Source organism: Panicum hallii, chromosome 2 (assembly GCF_002211085.1).
Source record: "Panicum hallii strain FIL2 chromosome 2, PHallii_v3.1, whole genome shotgun sequence".
Taxonomy (NCBI): domain Eukaryota; kingdom Viridiplantae; phylum Streptophyta; class Magnoliopsida; order Poales; family Poaceae; genus Panicum; species Panicum hallii.
The window spans coordinates 22,655,551-22,679,080 of NC_038043.1; the positions used below are offsets into that span (position 1 = coordinate 22,655,551).

General features: G+C 44.4%; 1 protein-coding gene across 1 annotated transcript; it reads right to left on the reverse strand.

The window, feature by feature from the left end:
- Positions 1-15,183: 15,183 nt before the first annotated feature.
- LOC112879718 (fasciclin-like arabinogalactan protein 2) lies at positions 15,184-17,927 on the reverse strand. The gene is made up of 2 exons (XM_025944093.1): positions 17,434-17,927; positions 15,184-16,288 (listed from the first exon to the last, which is right to left on the reverse strand). The coding sequence occupies exons 1-2, from the start codon at positions 17,902-17,904 to the stop codon at positions 15,452-15,454; spliced, it is 1,308 nt and encodes a 435-aa protein (XP_025799878.1). The 5' UTR covers positions 17,905-17,927; the 3' UTR covers positions 15,184-15,451.
- Between the last annotated feature and the right edge of the window lie 5,603 nt (positions 17,928-23,530).

The following is a 23,530-nucleotide window of genomic DNA, read 5'->3' on the forward strand; positions in this document are numbered from 1 at the left end:
ACCCTCGCACAGATGGATGAAGACGGTGAGTTGCATGATGGAGTTGGGCTTGAGGTGCGTCTTCTCCAGCCTGTAGATAAACGACCCTGCCGGCAGGTCGAACCCCTTCTTGTAGAAGTACCGGAAGACCACCGTCTCAGTCTGATCCTCCGTGGTGAATTCTTGGCCATGGCAGCACTTCCAGTTGGAGATCGCTCTTTCCAGGAGGAGGCCGCGCGCCTCCATCTCCAGGAGGTCGTCCTCCATCAGGGTGCTTGGCGTGCAGGCCACAATGGGCAGCGACGGCACCTCGAGGGAGATGGCGGCAGATGGTGAGGAAGGTGTGGAGGTGTCACTGGCCATCTCTTGACTTGGCGTGGTTGCAAAAGCCTGGCGGTGCGGCAGCGAGCGCACGGTGAAGAGGACAAGAGCTTTGAGGACGCCGACAAGATCTGAAATGGGTCGACGGTGGCGAAGAGAGCAGAGAAAGGCGCAAGTGAGTGGATAAGGATGGACCGGGTCAGTTCTTTTTATATCGACTCAAAACCTAACAGCCCGTTCCACTCTGCCCTCTGTGGCAGAACCAACCTGAATTATACCGACTCAAGTACGCGAGTCCTCACCGAAGGGCTACCTCGCACTTCAAACGGTATAAAACCATTGGTCTGTCGGATAACGTCCCGATAAACCACCGAACTCAGGATCCAACAAGATACCTCACACGAAGGTGAGTCCAGAGATACAATGCCAAAATATCTTACACCACAGGCAGTTACATTACAACAATGTACAAAACATCATTAGCTTCCACAGAGGAGAGATTATTACAAGACAGGTTTTAGTTTTTAGTCAAAGCAGCGGAATTTGAAAAGCGTAACCATTATACACGTCATCATTACAAATATTATGCTAGCCCTGGCATAATATCACTCGGCGGAATCGGTGTTGGCCGGGGACGGATCCCATTCCACGGACCAACCATCAGGCAAAGGGTAAGGCCACGGTGTAAGGAACGCTGGCTCATCAGAAGGATTACCTGAAGTAAATCAACAACAACAAGGCTGAGTATACTAATACTCAGCAAGACTTACCCGGAATTGGGTATATCTTAGCCCATAACTAGACTCATGATGGCTTTTAGCTTTGGGTAAAGTTTTCAGCTGAAAAGCAACAAAGGGTAGATCCTTATTCTCAACTTTTAACTTTCAGATTCTAGTTGATTAACCATTCTAGGTAAGCACCTACAACTAGTCAAACATGGTAGAATCTTTATTCAAACATCATCTTAGATAATCACATAATTACTCTTGTTACTCTATGTGATAAAGGGGATAAGCAGTCTCATACATCGTGAGAGGCGGACGATTCTGAATCGAGATTCAACCCTTGCAAGGTAAACCTAACACACACGCTTGGAACACCACAGGGTAATTCCGAAGCAACCGTTTGCCTTTCATTCCGACTCGTGGATCAGTGCCACCACAAGCGACTGCAGGTCATACGCACATCCAAAGTGCAGGACGTACGTCTGTAGCGCGACTACAAAACCCGTACTCCTGGTTGCCCAGCAACACGTATGCCTACACGTCGAACAAAGTAACCAAAAGAAGCAAATACATGTGGTGGGTGGTATGTCCACTCCTCGGGCCGATCGGTTACTAAGCTTACCGCTTACCATATTTCACGGCATGTGGCTAGTGCTTTCAAACGCTTAACCACCGCTACCACACACTGCGACCTTATCAAACTTCATCAAAACAGACGGGGTATCATCTTGACCATGATACCTCATAAAACTTCCGTCCGTCATCCTTATAGTGATAACAGGAATGTAAACATTACAACTCCTATATATCGCGCGAGTGACAGGAAATCACTCGACTTCTACCGGTCCTATAAGCAGAGCAGCTATTCGGACTCAAGTTCTAGTGTTCAATACATAGGTTCCTGGAATTATGCAACTAAGGTTTACAAACAACTCCTAAGAACTTAATGCATAAAGATATACATAAATAGTATAGGTTGCAGTGTAATAAAGTAGGGGTTATGTCCGGGGCTTGCCTTCGCTGGTAGGGTTGGGGTTAGTCAAACTATTTTCTTCCGAACCTTGGTTCGGGGCTTCAGAGAAATCCGCGACGAGATTTCCGGGGTCTTCAGAATAACCTCCTTCTTGTTCCGGAATTAGCTGATAGTCCCCGTCAGCGAGAGTGGTCGATTCTACATGTTATGCACAATGAAGTTTAATGGATGCATACATTTGTAGTTCAGTTCACGATAAAGTTGCAATCCAACATAAGAAAAATTACATTACGACGATAATCTAACTACCCCGTACTGGGCAGTCATTTATCGAGTACTAATTAAACTAACTAGTCTCGTTAGGCAACCGGGGTGGGTTACCTTAAACATCCAATTTAACTATATTAGGTAGTGTATCTAATTACCTTAAGCAACACTACACACACTTAGAAATTCTCATTTATTAGTTAAACATTGTAATTAACTTTAGGTTATTATTTAATTATGGTTAACCTTGAATTAATTTTAGGCAAATGGTAATTTAGTAAGATTAAATTAATACTTATGAAAATTATCCTAAGTGGGTTTAACTGAAATAACCTTACTCTAGATATTCTATAAAATAAATAACAACTTACCTAATTAAACAAAATCAAGATTGGAAATTTCAAGGTGTAATTATGATTAGAATTTTATACTAAATTAGGGTTCAAAATTTAAGAATATCATAAACTACTTAAGTCTAGCATTCTAGAAAAGTTCCATAATTTTCATGCATTCTAATTATATTTATGATTTATCTTGAAATCTAAGTTTGAAATTTATAACTCAATTTATATTAGGTTTCTGTTTCTCAAATTTTTATGTTATATTACACTCATAAAGACTAGACTACAGTAAAATTTCATCCCTAAATATGCATAGATACTTCTGAAATTAAATTGCCAAGCTTTTGTTAACTTATAACAAAAGTAACCAAATACTCTAGCTAGAGAGCTGATCTTGGCCTCAAAAATTTATACAGAACTATTCACATTACCTACAACACATGCTCCAAAAACTAATAGCAACAAAACTATAGATCTCAGGATTTAATTAATGCATCCTTTTACTAACATTTAAAATACAGAACAAACTATGTACTTTCATGGTATGGTGATAAAATAAAAGTTGCAGAGCTTATCATAAGGTTTCTAACCCAACCAATTTCACATTTTTCTGATTTTTCTACTGTTTTCTATGCATTTTCAAAGTTCACAGCAGAGATCTCAAATAAGATTTACAAAACAGCCCCTAGCTTTAGCACAAAACCCCCTGAAACTTTACTGTCTTCTCCAATGGAGTCCCTGGCCGTGGTCAAAGAGGGGCGGCGACATTTGACCGGCCAAATCCGTGATGCTCGGGTCGCAATAGTGGGGGAGAAGAGGGGGAAAAGCTAGAGGAGGTCGAGGGCTACCCGGGAAGGTGCCGGTTGGACCCCTACGGTGGCGTATGGGCCTACCCGCGTGGAGCAGGCGCCGGCGACGGGGAGGACCTGGACGGCGGCACACCGGCAAGCTGGGCGACGAGGCTCTGCTCTAAAAGCTTCAGGGTACCAAGGGGAAACTCCCAGTGGCGTTGGATGGGGCGGAGAGGGGCTGCAAGAGTGGACCCGCGGTAGCGCCGAGCTTGCCGGAGTTGCGGGTGAATGGCGACGGCGTTCCGGTGTCCAGGGGCAAGGAAAGACTAGCTAAGGGGAGGAATGGGTTGAGGAGATTCTTGCGGTACTGATGCGCCCACAAGATAGAGCTCCGGGGGTCTCTATTGCTCCCTCCACGCGGCGGGGCGGCGAGCAGGGAAATGCCGGCGCTCAGGTGGTGCTGGCAGTACCAGCACGCCGTGGCACACGGTAGAAGTGCCAGCGCCGGGGATTAGGAGCGGTGGTAGAGCTGTGGAGCGACGCGTGGGAGCAAATTTAGCAGGAGGTGGTGCTCGGGCTGTTGTGCCGGCGATGAGCGGCGGGAGCAGAGACAGAACAGAGAGGAACAGAGAGGAAGCATGCGTGACAGAGGAGGAAGAAGGCAGTCAGGGTCAGAAGGACTGATTTGCGAATCTGGAAACTTCCAGGGACTCCTCTGTAAAGGAAAAATTCCCGCTGATACAAAAGCCTAATGAGAAAAGTGTCTAAAGCAAAATTGTAGAGAATTTCAAATCCTACAAGAATGCTTTAAGGTTCAAGTTCAAAATCTCAAAGAATATAGTTTTATTTTAAACTTTAAAGCACAATTCAAATTATAAACTTTGTCTTGTAATTCAAACATAATGCTTTAATGTTGAGGGTCTTTTTGCAAGTTTTCCTGCAGTCATCATTACTAGTTCTTTTACATTTTAGTCCTTAAGTAAAACTGAGTTTTACTTTTACCTTTTAACCATTTCACATGTAAACCCCTTATATTTTGTGTTAATTACACATAGATCCCTAGTTTCCCATAAAGTCCATTTTTCTTATGTTTTATTTAACTTTTGCATTGTTCTTCTGTACAATGATGTAGGTTTACCACTTAAAAGTACTTTTACACACTTATACTCAAGTAATTACACACTTCCTAAATTACAATTATACCCCTTATGTCTGGTACAACTTATATATATTATAACATGCATACATAATACACTCAAACTTAGTATCTAGTTGTCTAACTACCTGGATATCACACGCTCGAAATTCAAATCGCCCCTAACAGCGAGTGGGGAGTGTACTCAAGAAGGAACAGAGGAACGGTCAAGGGATTTAATGGACGGTCAGCCCCAACAGTAACAAATCTAACCCATGCGAAGGAGGATGGAACGGTAAAGAAGGAAGATGGTGTTAAGTTATTGATGACGAAGATTGAGGCGGCCCTCCGAAAATTTCTTTATGAAGCGGGGCCGAATCTGTTAAAATCCCATATTTCCAGGATTGTTCCTTAGGGAGTAAAACTGGAAATGACTCGGCGTGTCTCCGCGACTCCCCCAGCGATCCTGCTCGGGGGTGGGCACTGCCTATTGACTCGGTGTGTCTCCGCGACTCCGCCAGCGACCCTGCTCAGGGGCTGGGCGCCGCCTATTGACTCGGCGTGTCTCCGCGACTCTGCCAGCGACCCTGCTTGAGGGCTGGGCTCTGCCTATTGGCTCGTCATGTCTCAGTGACTCCGCCAGAGACCCTGCTTGGGGGCTGAGTGCTGCCTATCGAATCGGCATGTCTCCATGACTCCACCAGCGATCCCGCTTGGGGGCTGGGTGTCGCCTATTGACTCGGCGTGTCTCGACGATTCCGCCAGCAACCCGGCTTGGAGGTTAGGCACTGCCTATCGACAAGGCGTGTCTCCGTGACTCCACCAGTGACCCTGCTCGGGGGCTGGGCGCCGCCTATTGACTCGGCATGTCTTCGCGACTTCGCCAACAACCCTGCTCGAGGGCTAGGCGCCGCCTATTGACTTGGCGTGTCTTCGCGACTCCGCCAACGACTGTGCTTGGGGCCTGGGCGCCGCCTATCAACTTGGCGTGTCTCCGCAACTCCGCAAGCAACCTTGCTTGGGGGCTGGGCGCTGTAGGATCTTGAGGATGTCAAACAATCCAGAAGAAGGGAGATAGATCTGCTCTATTGACCTTCGAAACGCCTCTGCGAGCCCTTCCGAGTCTCGGGGCCTACACCCAACGGGTGCGCCCAGAGGCGCATCCCATTGAAAAATCAAGGAATAGGCAGGAGTCTATTGATGTCAAGAGTGTAGTCGGAGCTTGAAGGTTTGAAGAGATGTTCTTTTTGCCATAAAGAGCATGGACCGGCTTCGTGGCTTTGGCAGGAACCCATTCAACAACTCAGCGCTCGGGGGCTTGACGGAAGTAGACCCAAGTACCTCCCTACCAAGTGGGGTCCAGTTCTTCAGGGAACGACTCCATGAAATGACACCATGTACAGGCACTCGGCTGGACGGCGGGCAGGATCCTTAGGCATCAGGATCTAGGCCCACACAAATAGCTGTGAGATCATGTATCTTAACTAACCCGTTTCCTTGTAAACAACCTGAGTAGATCTTGACCTAACTTGTAACCCATGGCTGCTCAGCTATATAAGAGAGCCGTGGGGGTACCCATCAAAAAATAACGCAATTAGCCTACTCATTCCACAAACCCTAAACCAGTCAATACAATCCAGAACACAAGACGTAGGGTGTTATGCTCTCGGTGGCCCGAACCTTTCTAAAACCGTTGCGTCTTTGTGTTACCATCAAGTTCTTGGCTCTATGATCCCTCGTCTACAAATCTACTGCTTGGGCATACCCCGGGTGGACTTGCCGGAGTACAAATCCGACACCTGGTGATGAAGACCGTGACTTTTAGTCTCGGTTTCATAGTACCGGTTCTAGAACCGGTCCTAAGGCTCTTTCCACCCGGTATTGAAGGCTCCTTTTGTAGTAGTGTTACTAACGAATGATGGGCTATGTATTGAATTGTCAGTCTGTACTAATAGTTACACACCTAATGCATTACATGATAAGTATCTCCAGACTCTAGGCCATATTACCACATCGTTCTAACTTGCCTATGAAGCATTGCATTGATAACTCCACATATAGAATAATGTCAAACATACAACTGCACTACGAATTAGGGGTAAGAATACCCAATTCTCTAACTATAATTGATAATGCCGATAGAAACTTTAGGATCTCCTAGGCATGGATCTGTGGGTTATTGCATTAACTTGGGTAAAACATGGAGTTTACATCTAGATGAGATTAATAGAGAGAGAGAAAGAGAGGGAGAGAGATATAGACCATCCGGCTTGGTGGTCGAGGATGTTGCCATGGCGTCAGTGTCGGTGTCGGGGAGGCGGGGCTGACATGGTGTAATGGATGCAAAAGCGATGTCAGCGATCAAGGACGCCAGTGTCGAGGGCGCAGAGGTGGTGTCGGTGAAGTCGTCGATGATTGAGGTGCTTCCCTTCGCTCATAGCGCACCCTAGATCGGATTAGGGTTTTGTCGATGGGTTTAGGGGCACGGTGAACCTTGGCGTGCGTGCCCCCACAGCCCCCCACCTCCTCTATATAGCACTGCATGATGGGGGCCCACCAATCATATCTCGGTTGGGCGCCCCTGATCAGGGCACGATCAAGGACTCCGACTTGGTCAAGATCAATCCTAACATTCTCCCCCTTGATCTCATCTTACTTACTTACTTTTTACATTCTTAACTCAACCCATTTCATCACAGATAAGTGTATGGAGCATGCCTTGTGATAACAGTTAATACCATTAGATTAACAGCCACAATACACCTTTCTATTTGAAATAGCTTCTCAACTAGGCCCTTACTATTCAGGAATCATAGTCTTTCTCTTAAACCCATGCTGGCTAAGTGTTCTCTGAACATATTGGGTGGTAAGCCTTTTGTCAGCGGATCAGCTAGTATTTTCTTTGTTCTTACATGCTAGAGATTAATAGTATGATCCTGGATTTTCTCTTTCACAACATAAAACAATATGTCAATGTTTAGCAGCACTACTTAACTTACTGTTGTGAGCATAAAACACTGCTGGCTCATTGTCGCAGTACATCTTGAGTGGTCTTGGAATGTTATCAACCACTTTCAATCTGAGTACAAATTTCTTTAACCATTTTACTTGCCCTGTGGCCTCATAACAAGCTACAAACTCAGCATACATCATCGACGATGCAGTGACAGTTTGCTTGGAGCTTTTCCACGATATTGCTCTTCTTGCGAGAGTGAATACATAACTTGGCATGAATTTTCTATCATCTACGTCTCCCACAAAATCTAAATCTGAATACCCTTCTATCTCTAGGGAATCAGATCTTCTGAATGTTAGCATGAGGTCTTTTATGCCTTGCACATAGCGTAAAGCTTTCTTTACCATTCTCCGATGCTTTATTCCTGGATTATCCTAATATCTGCTAAGTATTCCGGTAATAAATGCTAAGTCAGGGCGTGTACATACTTGAGCATACTGTAAGCTTCTGACAGTTGAAGCATATGGAACCGCTTTCATTTGATCGATGTCATACTAGTTCCTGGGATATTGGAATTTCCTAAAACTATCGCCCTTGACTATAAGAGCAGATGTAGGCTTACTCGCATGCATACTATATTTCTTTAGAATCTTTTCTAAGTATGCCTTCTGCGATAATCCTAAAACCCCCTTTCTTCTATCTTGGAGAATTTCTATTCCTAATACGAATAAAGCTTCACCGAGATCTTTCATTTCAAAATTTGAGGATAAGAAATTCTTCGTCTTCAATAGCAAATTAACATCACTACTAGCGAGTAAGATGTCATCCACATATACAATTAGGAAAATGAATTTCCCATTCTTGAACTTTGCATAAACGCAATTGTCCTCCTCATTCTCTTTAAACCCAAACTTTTTTATTGTTTCATCAAACTTCAAATACCACTTGTCTAGAGGCTTGTTTTAATCCATAAATGGATTTCTTTATGCGGCATCCCATACGTTCTTTTCCTTCCATGACAAAACCTTTGGGTTGTGCCATGCAAATATTTTCATACAAATCCCCATTAAGGAATGCCATCTTCACATCCATCTGATGTAATTCTAAATCATAGTGTGCCATTAATGTCATTATGATTCTAAAATAATCCTTGCATGAGAGTGGAGAAAATGTCTCATTATAATCTATTCCTTCTCTTTGCGTGAAGCCTTTCATCACGAATCGCGCTTTATATCTTTCCACATTCCCTTTGGAGTCACTTTTTGTTTTGTAGACCCATTTACAGCCTACTGTCTTGGCTCCTTTAATAATTTCTTCTAAGTCCTAGACTTTGTTGGTACTCATTGATTTCATCTCCTCTTGCATGGCTTCAAGCCACTTCGACGAGTGGCGCTTCTTATGGCTTCTTCAAATGAGGTGGGATCACGCTCCATTTGAATTTCTTCACTAACATAGACTTCATAGTCTTTAGAGATAGCTGGTTTTCTAGTTCTTTGAGACCTTCTAGGGCTTCAACTATTGCCACTTCTTCTACTTGGGGCTGTTGTTGCTCTTCCTCATGTGCGACAATGGGTCCTATAGGATCTTGAAGGACAGGTTCCTCATTTTCATTCATTGTTACCACAGGAGAAGTAACAATAGGTGTTGTCATCGCAGTGTCCTGTACTGTCGGTGCAGCAGCAATAGGTATCAAGAAGAATGGTTCCTGAATTATCGGAGTAGGTGCATGCACCCGCTTCTCATCAAGACTGATTTCTTGTGCTACCATGCTCCCTTGACCATCTCATCCTCCAAGAAGACAGTGTGTCTCGTTTCTATGAATTTTGAATGTCTGTCAGGACAATAGAAGCGATAACCTTTTAACTTATCCGGATAGCCAATAAAATGGAAACTGACTGTCTTGGGACCTAGCTTCCTAATGTTTGGGTTAAACACTTTTTCCTCTGCTAGACAGCCCCACACATGTAGATAATTTAATGTGGGTTTTCTTCCTATCCATAACTCATACGGTGTTTTTGGCACCGACTTGCTTGCTACTCGATTAAGAATATGAGCAGTGGTTTTTAAAGCCTCCATCCACAAACTTATCGGTAAGGTAGAGTAACTTATCATACTTCTCACCATATCCATTAAAGTACGGTTGTATCTTTCAGCTACTTCGTTCTACTGAGGTTCACCTGGTGTAGAATACTTGGTGACTATGCCATTTTCTTGTAAGAACCTTACAAAAGGTCCAGGAACTTGTCCATATGGGGTATGTTGACCGTAGTACTACCCCCTGGTCGGATATTACTATCTTAATCTTTAAATTGTGCTGATTTTCTACTTCAGCCTTAAATATATTAAATTTCTCCAACGCTTCCGATCGTTCTTTAATTGGATAAATATAGCCATAACGTGAATAATCGTATGTAAACATTATGAATGAATCATAACTGTCCACAGTCTTTATAGGGAATGGACCACAAATATTTGTGTGTATTATTTCCAAAACCCCTACACTTTGTTTGGCTCCTTTCTTAATTTGTTTGACATACTTTCTCTTAATGCAATTGATGCAATATTCAGTATCTGAAAAAATCTAGAGGATGCATAATTTCCTCTTTGATTAATCGTTCAATTCTCCCCCTCGAAATATGGCTTAAACGACAATGCCATAATTTCAATGATGTTTCGTTATCGTATCATTTGCGCTTGTTTCGTACATCGTAGTCGAGGAAGATTCGTTCTTTTCTTCATTGCATACAACATTCACATTTTCTCATGCATAGATAACTTATAAAGCTGTCTTGTCGGAAGGCAAGGCCAAGACACTTATGATTAAACTTAATCAAACATTGTTCTTTGTCAATATGGCAATCATATCCATCATCAGCTAAGCATGAGACTGAAACCAAATTCCTACTCAAAGAGGGTACATAGATCACACTATGCAAATGAAGTACGAAGCTATTATTCAATTCTAATAGGAGTTCTCCCATCGCTTCAACTTTAGCCTCGATGCTGTTGGTGACTCTAAGCCTTCTTTCTCCTCTCTGAAGGGTCCTCCTCGTATTGAATCCCTATAAAGAATTAGTAACATGAATAGTTGCACTTGAATCAATCCACCAAGTAGATTTTGAATAACTTAAATACAAGGACTCATCTACGAACGTAATAATGTCCTCACCCTTTATAAGAAGATGCCTCAGGAACTCCAAACAATCTCTCTAGTAATGTCCTTTCTTCTTGCACCATTTGCATTGGTCCTTGCCCAATACCTCTTCATTGTCCTGTCTTGGATGGTGAACATTTTGTGGGGCCTTTGCATGTGACTTAGAAGAAGAGCCTCTTTTCCATTGGGTTTCCCTTGTGGTTTAGCATTCTTGTCATGGTAGCTCCTCTTCTTATCTTGCTTCACATAGTTGACAGAATCATCATGTGAGCCCTTAAGTCTTTCTTCTTCCTGCACACACATAGCAATGAGATTCTCAATGTACCAATTCTTTGGTTGTAAGTTGTAATTAACTTCAAAAGAATCATACTCTTTAGGCAAAGATGCAAAAACTAAGTGAACTAGGAACTCAGTGTTGAGCCCCATGTTCATAAGCTTGAGCTTGGATGCCATGTTGCTCATCCTTAGTATGTGCTCTCTTATCCCTCCACCAGTGTATTTCTCAGTGACTAACCTCTTAATAAGAGTGCTTGCATAAGCCTTTGAAGAGCCAATGAACTGACTCTCCACCTTCTTGAGATACTCAATGGTAGTGGTACTTTCTGGGATTGCTCACCTTATTGCCTCCACAATGGAGCTCTTAATCAGCATCAAGCACTTGCAATTCGACTGATCCTACTTTGCCTTTTCAAGGTCATACTTCATTACAATCGGTGCATGTTCACGCTCTCCAGCGGTCCACGCTGCATCGGTCTCATTTTCTCCGCCTCACCAAGTCCACAGGTGTAAGGAACATGGCCCCATTAGGCCATGATTGTGATTTTGGTAATTGTGTGACAAATAGTCGATGGGACTAACAAGTTTGTGAGCTCAAGTTTGTAGGATTTCTAGGTCCCATGGATGGAGTCCAATCTGTATATAAGATGGTCCAAATCGCTGTCAAGATGTTCAAGTTGTAGTGAAAATGAGAGAGAATATTATAGGGGTGTCCAAATGACAGCCGAAATGATTTGGACTAGGTTCAGCATGAATGCATGAGTCGGTTAAATCGACGGCATCATATTTGAACCGAGCGGTGCATTGGACTATGCAATGGCGATCAAGTGCAGAAGAACTCAGTACCACTGGTTGAACCAATGCTACAGTATGGAGGCATCAGTGCAATGAGGAGATAACATAGCAATCAAGTGAAGAAATGATAGAGGCACCGGTTAAACCGACAGTGCAAAAGAAGGCATCGGTGCAAGTGTGCTGTGGTTACTCAGTACGCATGTTTTGGTTCTAGAAGAGTTCCCAAGCAAAGTCTTCAGCACCGGTTGAACTGACGAGCGTCGGTGCAATAAAGTCAGCAGAAGATGGCAGTTGGAGTTCAACGGCTAGTGGGCATGCTGCGTGTGATTGGTTAAACCGATGGTGGCGACCGGTTTAAATGACGCTTTATGCTTTTTAGGGAAAAAGCATATAACGGCTAGGAGTGGATCTCTAGCCTATATAAGGCCTCACTCCAGGTTATTTGAGGGGGCTAGAGCTCGAGAGAAGCTACAGAAACTCTGAAGAAGTTCTCCAAGCCAACCAAAGAGCTTATTGATCAAATCCTTAGGTTTAGCGCAAGTTTTGTGAGGTGTAATGCTAGGCTAGCTCTAGAGAGAGTGTGAGAGCAAGTTGTTATGACCTTGTTGCTGGTTCTTGAGTGAACCTCAAGCTTGTGCCTTGGTGTGCCCCGTAGAGTCTTGGTGGCTCGCCATCAAGTCATCGACCCTCCGGCTTGGTGTGGAGCGGTGACGACAGCTTTGTGCGGGGGACGTGGAGACCCCCTTCGTTCGTGGAGAAGCTCCTTAGTGGAGACGGCATCAAGGTGACCGAGGACTTGGCGAGAGCCTTGGTGGCGAGTCAAGAAGTCCTGGAAGAGACTCGGTGACTGGGAAGCAATACTCTTAGTGAGTGCTTCAACAACGTGGACTAGGGGTGGTCTTGCGCCTACCGATACCACGGGATAAATCTTCGTGTCGAGAGTTTGCTTCCCCCATCCCCTTTCTTTAAGCTTCCGCATTTCTTATTGAAATCTTGTCTGCTTTTACATTCTTAGTGTAGTATCTTGCTAGGATTGGCTATAGGTTGTAAAACTCTTTGGGATATAGTTCTCACACTAGTTGAACCCTAGTTGCACATCTACATAATATGTTTTAGCTTATGTTTTGTGCTAACTAGTTTGAGCCATAGGTTAAGGTTTTAGAATTGCCTAATTCACTCCCTCCCATGTTAGGCTATGAGTACCGATTCCTTTCAACAGATTTAGTGGGACAATGTGAGGTCAGTGCTAGATCAATGTCGAACAGCGCAAGTGCCATCTCAACCTTCTCTCTCCATGAGCTATAGTTTCCTCCATTGAGGAGCTCGATGGACGAGATAAATGACATGGGGTTGGAGCCTAAAAACAAAAATTTAGAGAAAATTGAGGACATTTAATTATAACACTTATATGCCTTAATTTAACGTTGGTCAAAATTAAAACATACAATGTTCACTACTACATTAATTCTACATCACCGTTGGGCAGAAATAGAACTAATGCATCAAAAACTCATAGATAAAATTATAATATTGCTATCATCAACTTTGGTTAGAAAAATAACAATATCACAATTAAGTTACACTTCCAATTAAAATATCCCGTGGTTCTAATTTAGTTAGAAGATAAACATAAACATAGCAGCGGAAACATGAAATAACTCTTGAAAAAAATACTTGTTTAGATGCAATTCTATGTTCTCATCTACTCCCTAAATTTATCACGTTGGTGCAAATCATTTAGGGATTATAACTAATCAAAATACATAAAGGAAAAGCCTCTGAAAAACTTAAACTTTTTCTACTCAACATGTGGCTCAGTTGAGAAAGTGGCCCACAGCCCAACTCGCGCACGCGGCACTCTGTGCGCTAGGCCACAACCTGAGCCTGGGCCAGGAAAGCATCACCCCGCTTGGGCTGAAAAACAGCCCACGACTGGTTGCTCTTGGCTGTCGATCACGATCCAACGGCCGGCCGTCGATCTCGCCAGGGCAAAAACCCGAGCGGTCGGCGGCTCCTCAAACCCTAATGGCATTGCTCTTCCTCTCCCCTTCCTCTGCTCCGAGCCGTGGCTGCCTGTGCTGGCTGGAGGAGATAGCACCGCCGCCGCTGGCCCCCTCGCCAGCGCACACGCTCACTCGTGCATGATCACGCCGTGGTCGAGCGGCCTTGCGGCGGTGCCCTAGGCCCGTGCGCGCGGCGTAGTGGAGTGCCCCGAGCTGGCGGCTCGGGAGCCTTCTTCCTGCGCAACGGCGGTAGCAAGCCGACGGCTCTGGTGGCCTTCCCACGCGGTAGTGGCTGGCGGTGGTGGGCGTAGGTAGGTCCCGCGGCTTTGACTCTCCTAGGGTTAGGGTTAAGGTTTCCTTTTGCTTCTGTCTTCTTCAATTCAAGATCGAATATTCTTCATTCTTCTTCTATTCTTTCTATCCAGATTAGATCTATGCACTAGGGAGGCGAATTATACCATTGATAGAAACTTCAGGATCTCCTAGGCATGGATTAGTGGGTTCTTTGCATTAACTTGGGTAAAACATGGAGTTTACATCTAGATGAGATTAACACAAAGAGAGAGAAAGAGGGAGAGAGAGGTATAGACCATCCAGCTTGGTGGTGGAGGACGTCACCATGGTGTCGGTGTCAATGTCGGGGAGGTGGCGCCGACATGGTGTAGGATGCAAAAGTGATGTCGTCGATCGAGGACATCGGCGTCGAGGGCGCAGAGGTGGTGTCGGTGAAGTCCTCGATGATGGAGGCACGGTGCTGAAGGTGGCGATGCTTCACGTCGCTCATAGCGCACCCTAGATCGGATTAGGATTTTGTCGGTGGGTTTAGGGGCACGGCAAACCTCCTATATATAGCGCTGCGCGACAGGAGCCCATCAACCACATCTCGGTTGGACGCCCCCGATCAGAGTGCGGTCAAGGACTCCGACTCGGTCGTTGGACCGAGTCGGACGAGATCAATCCTAACAAATACCCCATGATATATATAATAATTCCTATTACATCAGAGTTGAAGCAATGCAAAAAAAACTGCTCACAATGTACTTCGATTTACATCATGAGTGGATCTGTTACCCCATATGACGTGGTTCCATGCCAATCCCCGCCTGTCCAAACGAAGCCTGAAGGTTAGCTAGGGAGATAAAAGAATAGCTGGGAAAATTTTATTAATTTTAACAAGATGATAGAATTTTGAACCTTGGATAATATCTAGAAATTAGTAATTTAACCACGTGAAACCATTCCTGATTTCTTTGCAAACTCTCTGACAACCACTGTACTCCCTCCATTCTCTTTTCATAGTCCTATTTTAAGTACTCAAATATTCACAAATGATAGTCCTATTTATTATTGGTGTGGATTATGGCAATAAATAGCACTAGTAACGAGAAGTTCCCCGTAAAATATTGGAGAACCAACTAAAAAGTCCGTGTTGCATTTATTATATGATTTATTATATGATAAGTAAGGTTGTTTTCCTTGATCATTGTGTCAAGATGAAATAGGACTATCAAAAGAGAATGGAGGAGGTATTAATTACAAAATAATTAATTAGACTGATATCGAGCAAAGTGACTAAAACTCAAACCAATACAAACCTGACGGTCGAGTTCCTCTACGTTTTTTGCTACAGGGCGCACAACAATGTGTTTCAATTTCCCCCATTTGCCGAGCGCCATTAAAAAGTAAAACAATTTACCATGAAAATAAAAAGAATAATAAGATTTGAAACAACTATTTAGCACATCAACGCAAATGCAGCTACCGCTGTTGTGGCCGCGGTCACCCACCGAGCGAGCATGGCTGGCGCGGCGTCGCCCTTGCCGGCCGTCTCGTCACCGGAATCGTCGGACGAGTCATCGTCTCCACCGTCAGCCGCCTTGCTCTTCTCTGGTGCGGACGCGGGTGCCTCGACGACCTTGAATAGCTCCTTGGGCTTCAGGAACTTGTTCACGGCGTAGACGGCGAGTGGCTCAATGTCGCCGACGGTGGCTGTGATGCTGGTGGTGACGACCCTGGTCTGCAGGGTGACCGTCTCGCCCTTGTTCTGCACGTCGTAGCTGTAGTCCTTCTTGTTCTCGCTGGTGGTGGCGAGCGTGGTGACCATGCCGTTGTTGGACTTGAGAAGCTGCAGCGAGAAGTAGTCCGGCACGCCGTGGTAGAGCAGGATGGCCGTCTTGGCCTTGGCCGTGAGGTTCTTGTAGGTGGCCGCGAACGCCGCGACGGCGGAGTCAACGGGGCAGAAGAGCGTTAGCCCGTTGTCCTTGGTGTCATTGAAAGTGCGGAACACGTCGGCGTTGGCCGAGAGGAGGGACGCGAAAGACTTGCAGTACTTCTTGGAGAGGAGCTCGACGAGGTCGACGGGCGCCGGCGGCGGCACGGGCGCCTCGGCATCGGCGGAGGAGATGATGGAGCTCACCTCGAGTACCGCGATATCGTAGGGGTACTCCTTGATGGACTTGACGTACCGGGTCGGCTTCGCGGTGTCGTCGCCGTCGTCCGTCGTGAAGCTGACCTTGCCGTCCTTGCGAGTGATGTTCACGTACCCAGACGTGCCCGACGCGGCTCCGGTGGCCTGCAGTTCATGTGGAGGGCACCATGTCAGCAAAAGGGGGAACAAAATAGCAGGTTGAACTACCAACATGAAACTTGAAATTAAGGACTACTTCCGCATATAATTTTCTGAATCTTTTAGTTGATTTTGTTCTCAAAGTACCTGTTCATGGTGATTGCATCAAAATTATGACGTCTATGTACTAATAATATACTGTATCGCTGTCCTGATTAGTTTGGACGATTCCTCTGTTATATATGTTCTATATGATTGTACTCATATATGGCGGGCTGTTCAGGAAATCAATCATGCATTTAGGTACAGAAAAATAGGAAATGGCTTTCCTAAAGTTGACAGCAATTGGATGCATGAAATTCCAAGCCTACCAACCATCCTGTCGGTGAACCGTGTCTGACTGGGCTCTGCATTAATGGGTGACATGGCAACGAACGACATGTCGTGGATTTTCTCACTACATGATAGAGCTTGCAAGCGAACATATAATGGATATTATGACGAAGGAGCTCGTAATATAAATTGAGTTTGAAATAAAAGGGTTTTCTCTCAAGCTCCTAAGAAAGCAACGATAGTGCTGGTACGACGCTGCTAAAATGCTAAGCAATTGAACTTCCGAAATTGGACCGTCGGGGACATGAATGAAAGCATACATATCCATAATAAATAATTTTTCTTCACATGCTAGAAAATTTGTACGAAATCATGCATTTAATGTACGGATAATTTACAACTGTAAAAAAATGGTCTCGTAATAATGAGGTTAAAAATAGTGCCATTTGAGCTCACCAAATCCTAACTTTTTTAATAATATTATGGAATTATAAGTAGTTCTCAGCTGTAAATATTTGTACATAAGTTGAGAACTATTAGTTTTACTATTGATGTTGATCAACAGGTGCGGAACCCAATTTTACTTGTGGATCGATTTTCTACTGCTATTTCTTAGATGTGATCATGGCCCTCTGCAGTCTGAACTGATTCCATGAGTCTAAAATAGCTTCATGATTATTAACTCTGTTACTCCTACTTGATTGCAATAACAATTTACGTAGATATATATGTAGGACAGAGCTGCCAACAAGTTAATATGTGATCAGAGATATCATTGTGCAGTTTAATTTGCATGTGCGTGCGCGCCGCCTACGTACCTGATACATGGAGGAGGAGGCGGTGGTGCCGTGGGCGAGCTTCTTGAGCTTCTTGTCGCCGTAGTAGTCGACGAGGACGTGCAGCGACAGGATGTGCCGGATGGTCTGCAAAGAGTAGTGGTCCAGCGCCGACATGGCCGCGTTATCAACGGCGAGCACGGTGATGGTCTGCCGCCGGTTGATGTCGTGCGCCAGCCGCGTCCTAGACAGCATCTCGTTGAACCTGGAGTACTGCTTGTACGGCGCCAGCAGCTTGGTGATGTTGTACTTGGTCGCTGCCACCGGCGCCGGAGCCAGTGCCATGGCCGCCAACGCCACAACGGCGAGGAACAAGAGGATGGCCGGGCGGCTTCTCGCCATTATTGCCCACGAACCAATACGAGTATGTTGGAGAGACGATATTGAGGGACTAGAGCGATCGAGGGAGAGAGAGCTGGGATCGAGTGAGCGAGAGGTGAAGGAGCTATGCATGTATGTATGGGCGGGAAAGGGGAAGGTTGGTGGGTCGCTGTGTAGACGCGGCCGGCGGGAGGGAAGACGTTGCAGTAATTTACGTATGCCGCTGCCACTCCGGTGGCAGGTCGCCGTCGACGCTCTTCTTCATTTTGTCCTGTTCGTCTGTTCAAAAATTTTGGGTTTTGAGAGAATCTCGAAGTTTGTTGGGGGCATCAAGGTTTCCTTGAGCTGTTCAAAGAAAACCGTGTTTAATTTCGCCAATTGTGGGTTAGTTCCTGGTTTTGTTATACCATCGAAGCTAATCATTAATAGTTGAAAGCGAGTTTCTCTTATACTACTACTTTGTTACATTTAAATCTTATATGCTTAGCTCCAAATTTAGACAGAATAACAGATATATTGCATCAATACATCCGAGTTTTGATCAAAAGAGTAGTAGTCAGAGACTATCTTTCTAAGTACATTAGGAAAGAAAGAGGTTCATTTGAATGGCTTAACTAGCCTCGCTTTCGAAAGAGTGATGATGATAATAACCAATTTCTTGATAAATTAACAACGATTGTCTTGTCCATTAAGAATACCTGATTGATGCGCGATTGATCTGAATGGTCGATCTTGTTCTTCAATCCGACAACAACGGCTGTTAGGTCGGCCTGCATGAAGAACTGGTCTACAGTAAAGCAGTTTTTTTATGGTTGAGCCTTCAGCCTCTAATTAAGTTGGGCAAAGCGCATGTGTACATTATAATTGGCTTCCAAACCAGTTAAGCCGTGTCTAATCCTTGAGTCCACCTAATAAAGGTGAGCCAACACATCACACCAGCTAATTGAACGATTTTTTTTCTTTTCTGAAACACGCGGACAATCATGGCAACAGCAGAACAGTTTATAGAACAAGAAATGACGCGTGAAGTCAAACTTTCAGTACCGTAGTTACTCCCTGTTCGGCAGCAATTTATATTACCAAATTCATTTCTACTCTAAACATTCCAACCCAAACACCCCAACTCCTTCAACTCCAAATCCAGCAAAATTCATGATTTTGTAGGTCTGATTTGGTGGTCACCAAATCTTTGTTAAAAAAAGGGCCTCACGAAGTTTAGGGGAAATTACCAATAGAAAATTTACCCCGAAGGTTAAAAATAAACAATCACTGAATATGTGGTAGACGTATGTAAAAACATCACAAGGACCCACTGTCAGGTGGGAGGAGGTGCAGACATATAAAAATCGCAAGTTGGAGAGTGTTTCTGCCAAAAGTCGGTTATTTTATCACCCCTCGGTCGGTTTACCCGCCTGCCGTACCCACCTCTCCCAAAATCCCTGCATGAGTTCACGCCTTCTGCAGCAGAGCGGTTACGCTCCCACTTCTCGCGCAATACCCCTGCTCTCATGCCGCAGCCCCCCTTGCGGCACGCTCCCCCACCTTCTCTTCGCACCCAAAATCCTCGCCGGATGTCACAACCCAAATGTTAAAAACATGATTAACATGTAACTAGCAGAATCATGAGCATTATTAAAGCATAATAAAGCATCATATGCATGTGTTCCATAAGTTTGTTTATTTGTTTTACATTGTGTGGATGAGTGTTTGTTAAGCAAGTTTAATTTTTACTATGCAACTGTGCCCCAAAACTTTTACTCAAATACTAGACGTAAAATAATGAATTTAAGATATTTTTGCTCAATTTTGTGACAAAGCCATAAAATTTTTGGAAGCTTTGAAAACTATTGTCTTGTTTGAATTTCTGTGTTTTTAGTGCTTGTTGTTGCATTGTGTTCTTGGTGATTTTATCTTGCTTCTGTAAATTTTTGGTGATTTTTGGAGCTCGTAAAGTCCTAGCTTTTGAATTTTAAAGTTGAAACATCGTTTTACCTTTTTCCCTTCACCCCAGGCCCATGTGTCAGCCCCTCACCCCGTCTTCCCCGCGCCTGCTCACCCGCCTGTTGGGCAGCAAGAGTTGGGCCAGCGTGTTCGGACAACCGATGCGTCCCGCCGGCCGCGCCCCTCCGCCTCCTGCTCGCCTTTAAGGACCTAGCCGGCCCTCCCCAAACCCTAGCTCCCTCCCCCATTCTCCCCTCTACCATTGCCGCCGCCCAAGCTTTTCTGGCCGCCGTCAATTTGTCTCCTCCCGTGAGCTTTTCTCCAATCAAACAGTGCCATCGCCTCCTCCTCCCTTCCCTTGAGCCGTTCAGGCCATCACCCGGTTGTTTCCCACCGCATGCAGGGCCTCACCCCGCGCGACCTCTACCCGCCGCCACCTTCCTCCCCTAGTCTGCCCCCTCCACCGCCGCTCTCTGCCCGTCCAGCCGCCTGTGAGGCTCGCCGACTCCCTCTCCGGCCGCCGGAGCCGTGCCGCGCCACAGCATGCCATGCGCATTGTGGCCATGGTCAAGGCAACCTGGCTGTGCTTTGTACCGGCTAGGGACCCCGCTGACCCCTGGGGCCTACCGGGTCGGCGCCCATGGGTGTCTGGGTTGGGTGGCCCTAGCCTTTGTGGTGGCTGTGTGATGTTTCATCAATCTAAAGTTTTGTAAAGTGTGTATAAATTTGTGTAGAGCCCCGAAAAATAGGAGACTTATTTTGTTGGATTCATGTGTTGTAGGTCTACCCATCAAAAATGTTGTTTTGCTTGTTACTGTTCTGTAAAATTAGTTATGCTTTATCTTTGTGAAAGTAAATTAATTGCTTAGTAAATTCTATACTACTCTAAAAATGCCAAACTAAATTTTGTTAGACTCCTTACGAAATGTGCTACGAAGTAGTGCAGCTTGTTTTAATATTTATCTACTGTTTGATAATTTTAGTATGATTTTTTGTTCTCTGCCTGCAAGTTTTTTTAATTCATAACTTTTGTTTGAAAATTGATAAAATGGTAAAACCTATTTTGTTAGCTTTGTCTATCTGTCTAGTTCCCATGGTAATTTTCTAAAAATTGTTTAAAGTAGTTTGCATGTCTTTTATGATTTATCTTTTTTAGAGTAACTAAAAATTGTCATGCTCATAAATATTTCTATAAAATTGATTTTGCTGCAAATCCAACTTTAATGATTTCTTATTGATGTTCATGATTTATGCTTGCTGTATGAATTTATTTTGATCAACCCTCACTTTAGGTTCTTTTGTTTAAGAGCATAGTAAGCGGGATCTTGTCGATAGCGTTTTTGTTGCTTGTCTTGTTTGTGTATGCCATTCATTCCTCATTTCATGTCATGTCATATTCATATCACGGCATCGTACTAATGCATGCATCTCATTCATGCATCATAGTGACTGAAAACGCTGGAGAATGAGCCTGTTGAGCCCACCGAGACCGTTGAGCCCGAGCCCGACTTAGAGTTCGTGGTTGAACCCGAAGAAAACCAAGGCAAGCAGCTAAGCATGATTCCTTCCACCCACTCAACTTGATTTAATTTAGTTATCTCACTTTGGTATTTGTGGTTATATATTTATATCTATTTATGGCATTGTTGATCCTACTTTCTTGCATTTACCTTCCTTATTTTATATATCCATGTCCTTGCCACTTGTAGTTAATAACTAATTAATTGATTAGATGCTTAGCCATGCTTACAGTTGATCTATAGAGTGTAAGAAAATTTTGGAATAGGATCACACTGTGCTCACTTGGATATCCTTGATTGCACTTGTCTGGTTTCGAGATGTTGGAAAGTTTGGGTTGGTCTTGTGGTAAATGTATCGTGGTTTGGGCGGAATGGGAGGGTCTACAGAAAGGAGTCTCGAAGGCATAGTCCGCTTGAATCGCTTAAGGACCGTCCATGGATGACCTCGGTTTTGAGCAAATTAACGTACTACCACGTATCCAATCATAGTATAGATGAGCCGAATACCTTCTTTGTTTTAATCACTAAGGTACGGTCCTAGATGCATGGCCATAGGGCTTTGTAGAGAGGCTTGGGGTGTCCCCGGTGGACCTAGGTGACTCTCCATGTAAGGTAGGTGTGATTTTCAATGGTTGGAACTTGCTGGGAATGGCAGATGCAAGTACCCCTTACCCATCGTGATCAGTTGGGTGAGCTGCATGGTCCTTGTGTCGTGTGGGTAAAGAAGTATACCCTTGCAAGGTTAAATAATCAATTCGAATTGCCGCGCTCTCAGCTATGAGCAAGCTCAATATCCAATGATTTCTTCGTAGAAGTATCGTTTATGCTTGGTTATGACTCATGTCACGTTATGTTACTTTAATTGTTTAATTCTTTTAAGCAACTAAAATTGTGAGGTGGGTTGGGCAAAATAATTAAATTGCTAGAGAGGTATATGTTGGATTAGAGGGTTCATGCTTATGCAAACTTACTTAACTGTAAAGCCCTTATCTCATTGAGCCCTCATTGCATACTCTTTGGTTATTAAATTGCGTAAGTCTTGTGAGTACCTATTGTACTCATGTTGCTTTTTTTAAACTAAGTTGTAGGTGAGCCGGAAGTTGTGTTTGGCCACTTCTACCCTGCCGATTTCGGTGCGGGGGAGGAGTAGGTCGTTGTGGCCTCAATGGTATCCTTGAGCAAGATGCCATTATTTTATCGTGCTTTTACCAAGTTTATCCACAGTGTAGTCTTTTCTTTTGGGAGAGCATGATAAACACAAAACTTTAAGTTTCATGTCTCTGTTAATGCTATATGTAAGCCCAAGGCTTGTTATTTGTTGTTGAACCTTTAATTTCAGATTGAACCCTCCTATGTTGAACTTGTAATGTTTATTCGTCGAACTTTTGAAATGTTTAAAATTGCTCTTTGTGGTTCATCGGCAATATATGTGATTGTAAATGGTATGTGTGTATGCTTGATCATGGGCATATGGTGGAGCACATACCGGGACTACCGGATTTGATATTATTTTTGGTGAATGACGTGTCGGTTGTTCATGTCGTTAGATGTGGGTTAACATGTGGCACGCTCTCGGGCGAGCGCGTGTTAGCTCTCATCTTATTAATATTGACCGGCGGTTTGCTTAAAATGGTGTTAAATTGGATGGTTCTTACAACGGGTACCAGAGCCTAGGTTCCATAAAGTGAACCTAAAGTTTTGCTTAGTGGGTTGAGAGCAAAATAAAATTTGAGTACTTGCACTAATATTTATTCTTGTAAAAATTGAATTTAAGGATTAATTGCTAACCTTCTTCCTTTTGTCTTAGAGCTTATTCTCCCTATTGCTTCACTTGTTATTTAAATGTGCTTAACCCCTCTTGTCTTCATGGTTATATGGCCCCTAAGTTGATCATGGCGACCTGCGCTCCGGAGACGGTTGGATTCCCGGCGCTCCTCAACGAGATGTTAAGACGGGCGCACTACACCCTTCGGCCTGAGTACGTGGTCTATGCCTGTGGATATGGAGTGGGCTTGGTGGACTATTTGGCGACCCTCCACCTTGAGGCAAGGATGGTGGTTGGAGCAGAGACGTATGACTTTAATGCTTGGGGTACCTCGGTGGAGATGGCCATACAAAAGGTGGCTCGGGGAGCCATCACCTGACTTCGCCATGAGCACCGGGAGTTTTGGGAGGACCCCTTCACCTACCTTCCGGTGTGGGGACCCAAGGACCCTATTGCACATGTTGTCTCGCCCCCGGTTGGGCCCTTCAATTTAGAGAGGTGGATGGAAGAAACCATCTCCACCTATGAGATG

Coding starts and splice junctions, on each gene's coding strand:
- LOC112879718 (XM_025944093.1), bottom strand. CDS start 17,904: ATGCATAGCTCCTTCACCTCTCGCTCACTCGATCCCAGCTCTCTCTCC. Junction 16,289..17,433: donor CCTCCTCCTCCATGTATCAG/GTACGTAGGCGG, acceptor CATGAACTGCAG/GCCACCGGAGCCGCGTCGGG.